The sequence below is a fragment of the Coptis chinensis genome, chromosome 5, assembly GCF_015680905.1.
Source record: "Coptis chinensis isolate HL-2020 chromosome 5, ASM1568090v1, whole genome shotgun sequence".
NCBI classification, from domain to species: domain Eukaryota; kingdom Viridiplantae; phylum Streptophyta; class Magnoliopsida; order Ranunculales; family Ranunculaceae; genus Coptis; species Coptis chinensis.
In genome coordinates, this window is record NC_141460.1 from 89591315 (window position 1) to 89601367 (window position 10053).

At 41.8% G+C, this 10053-nt stretch overlaps 1 protein-coding gene across 1 annotated transcript; it reads right to left on the reverse strand.

The window, feature by feature from the left end:
• Nucleotides 1–6466: 6466 nt before the first annotated feature.
• On the reverse strand, nucleotides 6467–9264 carry LOC147499888 (uncharacterized). The gene is made up of 3 exons (XM_086563558.1): nucleotides 8913–9264; nucleotides 7637–8819; nucleotides 6467–6539 (listed from the first exon to the last, which is right to left on the reverse strand). The coding sequence occupies exons 1-3, from the start codon at nucleotides 9262–9264 to the stop codon at nucleotides 6467–6469; spliced, it is 1608 nt and encodes a 535-aa protein (XP_086419684.1).
• Between the last annotated feature and the right edge of the window lie 789 nt (nucleotides 9265–10053).

The following is a 10053-nucleotide window of genomic DNA, read 5'->3' on the forward strand; positions in this document are numbered from 1 at the left end:
AAAAAAAAAGCAAAACAAAACAAAATCCTAATATCAATTTCACATATAACAAGATGCTTGTTGCTTTTTTGCTTGCAAAACTTGACGTGGCCTACTCTCTATCACCCTATCACTTCTATTATGCAAATTGGTGGAACCCTAACATTTGTGATCTTAAGTAATGAACGTGGTTAACATGGAAAAAGAGTAGAAGACACAAAATGAGTTGGAAATTGGAACCTAGTGAGTTTAGAAGAGATGAACAGCCTATCAAACTTCCCTTTTTGAAATGGGTCTCAGACTCTCAGCTCTCTCTCTTAACACCAAGCCTTTTCCCTCTTCTACATTATAATATTTGGAACACTGGCCCCTCTAGCCCACATTGCCATGTTTCCAAATTTATTTATAATATTTGATCTGTACCTAACTCCAAACCCAGTTTTTCTTGTTTCCCTCCTCCTGTTTTCATCAAGTTCTTGCTTCCTTCCAAGTAGATAACATCCAAGAACTTGCACCACAACTTATTCGAAACTGCATACATGGGCCATACCACTCCAACCTAAGGGGACATACACTTATCTAATTATCAAAGTTGCGATCGTATCTGTTTGTGTGTCCTGCCACCTCCACATGCCAATGGTATAGATGGCAGCACCCAAAATTTTGGAAAAACAATTATTATATATATTAGAATTAGTTAAAATGTTGTAAGAAATGTAAGAAATTTTTGAATCTATATAAGGGTCTACCGCCCCAAATGTTTTTTTTTGTAAGTTTGAACTACTACTCCCCCTACCAGTTTTTTCATTCTAGGAGAGTTGTTTGGTTTATGATAGAATTTGTGAGACTCACCTTCAGGGCCCATTAATCTTGTCCAATAATTGTTGTTGTACTCCTGTTCGTCGTTCATTGCTATCTTAGCAGACTCCAGCCAGAACACAACTTGACTAGGGAATTTCTAATCATTGAGAAACGACTGAGTTTTAGGATTAACCAAAAACTATCAGTAGAATACACAAAGATACAAAGAAGTACTATACAATTGATTTCTACTGATTATTTTCGTACTACTTAGAAAAGTTAGTACACAATTAGTACACAAAATGTGAAACGCTGGAAATATAATCTCTCATTTAAACTCTTCGACCCATTCCAAGGAAATCCCAAAATCTGTTGGAATTATCGCTCACATGAGGAGAAACTGAAGTTCAGTCTGCGTGAAGAAGGCTGAGCGTGCATGCTCAGTTTGTTCTTGCTCGAAGCGCGACCCGCGCTCTTGCCTTGACGAACCTCCAGGCGATGGAGTGCTCCCCACGCTCGACTTGGCCTTGCCCAAGGCGTGCCCCGCGCCCATTCCTATTTTTGGCAGCATTCTATTTTTTGTGAACCATGAGTTTGCAATACAAGTTGAGATTTTTTGTAAAACCTAACTAAGCCGGAAGACAAGAAAATACACAGCACACAAGAGAAAACCCAATTTTGAAAGCTATCAAGATTGAGAGATAACATTTACAGAGATACAACCCTGTAAAGAGAGAGGAGTGATCTAGTAAGGTGAGAGACTGCAAAGAGTGATTGTAATCTTCCTTCCCACTTTATAAAATGATTAGCTCTTGTGGAAATATGCACCATTAGCCGAACCACGGTATATCTTTGTATTGTGATTTGCTTTTACTGCTTTATATTATTATATGTTGTTAATAGTTGTTTAGCGAGTTTGGCATGTTAGTTTGGTTGTAGGGAATATTTAGATTGTTGATTGGAGTGGTTATTGTTCAAATACAAGTTATCTGTGTAATGAGGAATTGATTGATATCGGTGTTTAACCCCAACAAGTGGTCTTAGAGACTTGGTTAAATTAGCCTAGGGTGTTATCCAAATTTTGGTCGGAAGGTGTTTGACAAAACTCCTGAGAGAAAATTTGAATTTAAATAACTTGTAGAGATGGACAATTCTGTTAACACTCACATGACGAGTCTGAATAGGAAGAACTACACCATTTGGAAAGCCAAGATGGAAGACTTGCTTTATTACAAGGACTTGGCACAACCCATTGAGAATGGAGGAGAAAGACCAAAAGAAAAGCGATTCTTTGCGGAAAGTGGAGCAAGCTTGGACGAAAAGCAATTGGGTACATTCGACAGTGGATTGACGACAGTGTCTTTCACCATGTATCTCAAGAGACTGCAACTTTTGGCTTGTGGAAGAAACTCGAAGACCTCTATGAGAGGAAATCGGGTGGAAACAAAGTGCTGGTCGTTAAGAAGTTTGCCAACACGAAGTACTAAGAAGGTTCTTCAATGTCTGAGCATCTTAACGAAGTAAAGAATACCATCAATCAGATATATTTGATGAAGATTAATTTGGGAGACAAAGTTGAGGCTTTGTTTCTATTAGGCTCTCTACCCGAAAGTTGGGAGACGTTAGCAGTCTCTCTATACGGAGCAGCCAAGGATGGAATCGTTACCATGGAGATGGCTACCGCGTCTTTGTTGAATGAGGAGACTAGAAGGAGTTCAAAAGGCAGCTCCTCTCACTCAGAGATCCTTGTCACAGAGAAATGGGGGAGAGGTAGAAAAGAAAACCATCTCGTTCTAAAGGTGATGACAGAAGGAAATCTAGGGGTGAAGCTAGAACTCCTAAGGCAGAGAGGCAATGTTACTATTGTGCCACCAAAGGGTCACCGGATATGAGTCGCGAGAACAACGAAGAGGGATGAGAAGAATAACTGTGTACATGAAGACATGGTGTAGAGGAACAGAAACACAGGCAGAGATACTACCACACTAGTCGACGACCTAGTGGGAATTATGTCAGATTGTGGTGTGTGCTGTCTTAGTACCTCATGCCAAGATACAGAGTGGGTTATAGATACAGGAGCATCCTATCATGTCACACCGCACAGGAAATTCTTCACTACCTACAGCTGTGGTAAATATGGTGAAGTGAAGATGGGTAACAATGGTGTCTCAAAAATTATAGGCATTGGAGATGTTCATGTAGAAACCAATGTTGGCTACACCTTGACACTCAAGGATGTAAGACATGTCCTTGACATTCGGCTAAGCCTAATTTCGGCTGGGAAGTTAGATGGCGATAACTTTGTAAACTCGTTTGGTAACGGGGTATGGAAACTGAGCAGAGGTTTCATTGTAGCAGCAAGAGGAAAGAAAACTTGCTCTCTTTACAAAACACAAGCCAGTTTGCGTAAAGCAGAAGTGAATGCGGCAGAAGAAGAAGCTTCCTCCGAATTGTGGCACAAGAGATTGTGTCATATGGGCATAAAAAGGATGAAAGTTCTTGCTAAGCAAAAGGTCTTGCCAGACATTAAAGGTACACATTTAAATACATGTACTCACTGTTTGGTAGGAAAGCAACACATGGTGTCTTTCCAAAGATTCCCGTCTCACAAAAAGGACAATGTCCTTGAACTAGTGCACACAGACTTATGTGGTCCTATAAAAGTGAAGTCCCACCGGAGAGTTTTATACTTCGTGACCTTCATTGATGATGCGTCAAGAAAGGTATGGGCATATAGTCTGAAGACTAAGGATGAAGTACTTGGCGTGTTTGAGAAATTTCATAGTATGGTAGAAAAAGAGACAGGGAAACTTTTAAAGTGTATTCGCTCAGATAATGGGGGTGAGTATATAGGGCCGTTTGAAGAGTATTGCCAGAGTCATGAGATTCGTCATGAGCAGACCATTCCCAAGACACCACAACAGAATGGAATAGCTGAGAGAATAAACCGTACCATTGTAGAGAGGATGAGATGCATGCTATCTCACTCTAAGCTACCTAGAACCTACTGGGTAGAAGCAATACGTACAGCCGTGCATGTGATTAACCTATCGCTGTCAAAGTCTCTGAATAGTGACTATCCAGAGAAAGTATGGTCAGGTAGAGATGTTGATTATGAATACTTGAGGGTATTTGGGTGCAGGGCATTTGTGCATATTTCGAAGGATGAGAGATCCAAGCTTGGTGACAAAGCTGTTTGGGTGAAAACTCACACAAACACACCAATGATCTTGTTGGAGAGGTTGATATAGAGTGAAAGAGACTGTACCACCAATGGTTGCCTACGTATCCAAATTGTTCTTTGGAATCAAGTCTAAAAAATGCACGTAGTTCTTTGTTTGAAATGATTGTTGGGTATTTATAGGAATCTTATTGCTTAAAATACCTTTTCCTTATTTTATGAGATATTTTCCTCTTTGTATGAAATCTTTTCCAAAACTTCATATGGAAAAAATCCCTTGACATATCTCCGGACCTGCTATATATAACTTGGGTGCCATATTAGTGGGCAGTGTCATTGCTCCAATAGGGGGCATGCCCGAATGCCACACTAGTAGGCAAAGTGGATCGCCGCGATGGCGGGCAAGCAAGCCCGCCTCTCTAGTAGGTAAGCGATGCCACGATGGCGAGCAAGCAAAGCGCGCCGTTCATTAGTGGCTGCTCTCTTATAGTAGTATCCAATGATGGTTGTTCGTAGGGGTATGAGTACACTGGTACATACACCGCCCCCTCTTCATCGGATGGAATTCGTTCCTTGCGGTGAAGAATAAATATAATATTATTGCAAAAGAATGGAACAGTGTGATTGAAATATCTACGGTGCCAGTGCATGAAAAAGCTAATAGTAGTAACTGCCCGTTTGACATGGCATCTGTTAATGCTAGTGTTGGTATTGATACCAAAAAAGTTGTGGAGTGGGCAAGCAAGCACGCCTCATTAGTGGGCGGCTCTTATAGTAGTACCCAATGATGATCGTTCGTAGGGGTATAGTTTTTTTGTGTATGGAGAGAGGTGTTGAAAACGCAAACTCCATGACCTTTTGGTGCATGGAGAGAGGTGTTGAAAACGCAAACCCCATGACTTTTTGGTGGGTGGAGAGGTGTTGAAAATGCAAACTCCATGACTTTCTGGTGCATGGGGAGAGATGTTGCATACGTAAACCCCACGACTTCTTGATGCGTGGAGTAAGGTTTTACAAACGCAAAACTCCACGACTTTTTGATGCGTGGAGTAAGGTTTTGCAAACGCAACCTCCACAACGTTGTGATGCGTGGAGTAAGGTTTTGCAAATGCAAACTCTACGACTTTTTGATGCGTGGAGTAAGGTTTTGCAAACGCAACCTCCACGACTTTTTGATGCGTGGAGTAGGGTTTTGCAAACGCAAACTCCACGACTTTTTGGTGTGTGGAGTAAGGTTTTGCAAACGTAACCTCCACGACTTTTTGATGCGTGGAGTAGGGTTTTGCAAACGTAAACTCCACGACTTTTTGATGCGTGGAGTAGGGTTTTGCAAACGCAAACTCCACGACTTTTTGATGTGTGGAGTAAGGTTTTGCAAACGCAAACTCCATGATTTTTTGATGCGTGGAGTAAGGTTTTGTCAACGCAAACTCCACGACTTTCTGATGCGTGGAGTAAGGTGTCGTAAACGCAACCTCCACGACTTTGAATTTGTATAGTCCTTGAACCCAGAACGAACTGAGCGCTTAATGGTTGATTTATTTGGCTTGATAAAAACACATCCTAATCCAGAGCCGGATTTGTTGTGTGAGCCATCCGTGTAAACAATCCATGAATCGGATGAAGGGTCAGAATGTTTTGGCAGGGCTTCCTCGCCCCCAACTATAGCCATTTCGCTATAGATACCGTTGTCTTGGTTGACTTTAGGGATAAAATTGTCGATAGGGAAATTTGTCATTAATGATTCAAGTGCATGACCCTTTTCTGAAACGCGAGGTTCAAAATTGATGCTATAAGTACTTAAGTAGATGTCCCATTCTGCGAGTCTACTTGATTCCTGGGCACTTCGGAAAACTTTGCGTAGAGGATATTCCGTGTATACTTTGATCAGTCTTCCTTGGAAATACGGCTTGAGGCGTCTGGCAGCATGAACCAACGCTAGAGCAATTTTTTCAATTCTCGAATATTTGCTTTCGCCCCCGCTAGTGTTTTACTAATGAAGAAGATCGGACGACCGTCTTCTCCATCGATGAACAGATGCTAGCAGCGGATTCATCGCAATATCTGTAGCGCCAAGTAAGCTCCAACAGTCGCTTCAGAAGTGGGCTGACCAAGATTGGTCGCGAGACCAGGTAGTTCTTGATTAATTGAAAGGTATTTTCACAATCATCATTCCACCTTGCTGAGTCTTTTAACGTCTGAAAGAAAGGATGACACCGGTCCGAGTATTTAGAGATGAAACAATTTAGTGCTGCTAAGCGCCCTGTGAGCTGTTGAATCTCCTGTTTTGTTTTTGGAGAGGGCATGGCTTGAATGGATCGGATTTGTTCTGGGTTAGCTTCGATGCCTCGACGAGTCATCAAATACCCTAGAAATTTTCTTGATATCAGTCCGAAAGCACATTTCAAAGGATTTAGCCGCATGTTGAATTCGTCAATTCTATCAAAAACTAATTGTAAGTCAGAGATGTGATCCCCACTGTGCTTGGATTTTACAACCATGTCATCAATGTAAGCCTCCATTGTCTTGCCCAACATATCTCCGAATATGGTGTTGATCATCCTCTGGTATGTAGCCCCTGCATTTTTTAAACCGAAAGGCATAACTTGGTAACAAAAAATCCCTTGGTCAATGATGAATTCAGTTGCTTCTTGGTCTTTAACAGCTAGCGGGATCTGGTGGTATCCTGAATATGCATCCATAAATGATAAGCGTGGGTAGCCAAACGTGGCATCTACCAATTCCGATATTTGTGGAAGAGGGTAGGGATGAATCGGGCAAACTTTGTTAAGGTTCGTGAAATCAATGCACACTCTCATTTTACCATCTTTCTTGGGCACTGCAACCACATTAGACAACCACGGCGGATATGAAACAGGCCATATGAACTGAGTTGAGAGTAACCGATCAATTTCCTCTCTGACTTTGAGTTTTCTATCCGGGCCATGCGCCTAGGCTTCTGCCGAATTGGCTTGATGGTAGGATCCATGTCAAATGTGTGGCATGCAACTTTTGGGCTGATTCCTGGCATCTACTCGACTGACCAAGCAAAGATCTTTTTGTTTTTTCTGAGGAGTGCTACCATTTCTTTTTGTTCATTTTCCGTCAGTTTTGCCGATATCAAAATTTTTTCTCCGCCTAAATTCCCAATTTGAACTTCTAAGAGGCGGTCGATAGTCGGTGGTCCTTTATTTTGTGAACTAGCAGTAGAAATACTGTGCGTGACTGATTTTGATTTAGACACTGCTTGTGAATTACTGAGAATTATATTTCCCCGCATATCCGACTGATGATATTCCTCCAAGACTTTTTCGTGACCGCTGTGGGAGCCATCTGGTTGCCGCGCACCTTACAAATTTTGTCAAGAGATGGGAATTTTACTGCCTGGTGAAAAGTAGAGACTACTACGCCCATGCTATGGAGCTACTCTCTTCCTAGGATTGCATTGTAAGGGGACTTGCAATTCATCAGGAGGAATTCAATGTCGATGGACTTGTCCATGAGCGTGATTGGTAGAGAGACTCTTCCTACTGGGGTTGTTGCGGTTCCGTCAAACCCAATGATTGGAGTATTTTCTACAATAATTAATTTTTTGACAGTTGCATGTTCTTGTAGCAACCTACAAAAATGACGCTGATAGAACTTCCAGTATCTATCATAATGCGCTGAACTCGCCATAATCCAATGAAAGCTGAGATGACGACAACATCATAATAAGGATGATGGACGCCAATTAGATTTCTATCACTAAAACATAGGGGACCATGATCTGTGGTTTCTGAACGAAGTCCTTCAACAAAATCAATGTTATTGACGTGATAAAATTCCCGCAAGAAACCAAACTTGGCTCGTTGTTCACACTTTTGCCTTGTTCGTGAAACATCATTGATTTTGGCATGACCAACTAGTATGACATTGTAGCTAGTCATTGCTACATTTTGCTTCACAGTTTTTGAAAGCACAAACTCGTCTAATTGCCCCTTGTCAACTAGCCTCTGTATTTTTCCCTTGAGGGATCTGCACTCTCCTGTTTCATGGCCGAAATCATTGTGGAAGTGACACCAAAGATTTTTGTCACATGTAGACTTAGTGTTTTCAGGCAAGGGTAGCGGAGGAAAAAGTAAGTTGCGTCCCTTGATCTTTTCATATATCGCATCGTACTTGGCATTTAATGGAGTGAGCTTCATTTCCAAACAAAGCCGTGTTAACCTTGTTTGTTCTCGACTTTGTTGTGGCCCTTCCGATATGTTCTGCTTTTGTTTGCCTTTACCTTCATTTGAGTCTTTACTCCGAAAGTCTTTGTCTCTTGAGGCTTTTGATCTAACATCTTCCTCCACGTTAATGAACTGCTGCATTCGTGCAAACAAATCAAATTTTGATTGTGGGGGGTCCCGTACAAGGGAGTTATAAATTCTGTTTTTATCGAAATGGACTCCTTCCTTAAATGCATGAATGATCATTATGTCAGGAACATTGGTGACCTCTATTTGCACTTGGCAAAAATAAATTACGAACTTTGCCAATGCTTCATCATTTTGCTGCTTGGTGTTAAGCAAGCTGTTGACATCTTTAGGACGTGTCCAATTATGCTTAAACCGATATGTGAACTGGTTTGCTAATTCCTGAAATGACGCGATAGATTGAGCTGGCAAGCTGGAAAGCCAACGTAGAGCTTCTCCTTTTAACGTAGACGGAAAAAGTTTGCACCATAAAATTAGCCTGCTTTTAAACTCCATAACATGATCGTTCGGGTCTCCTCCTGCTTCGATGAACGTAGGAAGGTCTAGTTGTTTGAATCCTTTCTGATGCTCTGCATTTTGTATCTTTAGGGAAAATCTCCGGACGACATCTTCATTCACTACAAGGTCTTTCCATCATGCTTCAGTGACACCCATATTGGTCATTGTTTTCTTGATGATGTCTTTGATTTGTTGTTCCATGAATGGTGCACCTATGACTTCTAGATTTACGACTTGAGGAGTAACTTCACTACGTTGCATCTCACGGTGTTGTCGCCCCCAGTTGTTGCTTGCTTCTATATTTGGCTGGTTCCTTGGGCTGTGAGACCTATGCCGATAAAACGGGCTAGGCTGTCGAACTGGGGAGCCATTTCTTTGGTGTGTCCATATTCTGGGCTGACCGTCATTAACCTGTCTATATCGGTTTGCTGCATTCAAGCCATGTCTAAGGTCATGTTGCAATTCGTCTCTGAGGTCCTGATCTTGGCGTTTAGCATTGCGTCTTATGGTGGATGTTGTCCACCTTTCTGATGTGCTATGATCAACATTCAATGATCTTGTCATGTTATGACCACTTCTACGCCTAGTGTTGTTGGTATTTCGAGATCTGGATCGTCTTCTTGAATGGGATGAATGTCTGCTTGACCTTGAGTGATGATGCTCAGGGACAGGCTCTAATGGACGGGATGTACCGTAATTAAATTGTAGTCGGTTGGATACACTCCGGTTTTCACCGGATCTAGGGAGCTCTTGCTGGTGTGGAAGATGCAGCATCGACGTAATCCCTTTGTACTTGTTTCTCTTTGTCCAGTTGCTTCTGCAAGTAGTTGCTATGCTCTTTCTCTCTTCTAAACCTCTGACGCAGTACTTCTAACGGTATGTCTTCATCTCCTATCTTCATATTTTCCGGATCTACTTCGTTTGCATTTGTAACATCTAGATCTTGAAGGTGAGTTACTGGAGCCTGAGATGGCAGACGTCTAGATCTGGGTTGTCATGACACTTGGAGTTGAAAAGGCTGATCTTTGCAGATCTGTTGCGGCGGAGTTGTTCTATCTATCACCTCCTGATTGATTAGTACTTCCGGATTTTCGTCTTGTTGTTGTTGTTGTGTTCTTGCATTCTTGTTCGCCTGAGACCTTGTAGTTTTTGCCATTAATGGTGCTTGGAAGAAGGAACGTGGACGAAGGTTTGTTGGTAATCCCCACAGACAACACCAATTATGTTTGGGTGAGAACTCACACAAACATACCAATGATCTTGTTGGAGAGGTTGATATAGAGTGAAAGAGACTATACCACCAATGGTTGCCTATGTATCCAAATTGTTATCTGGAATCAAGTCTAAAAAATG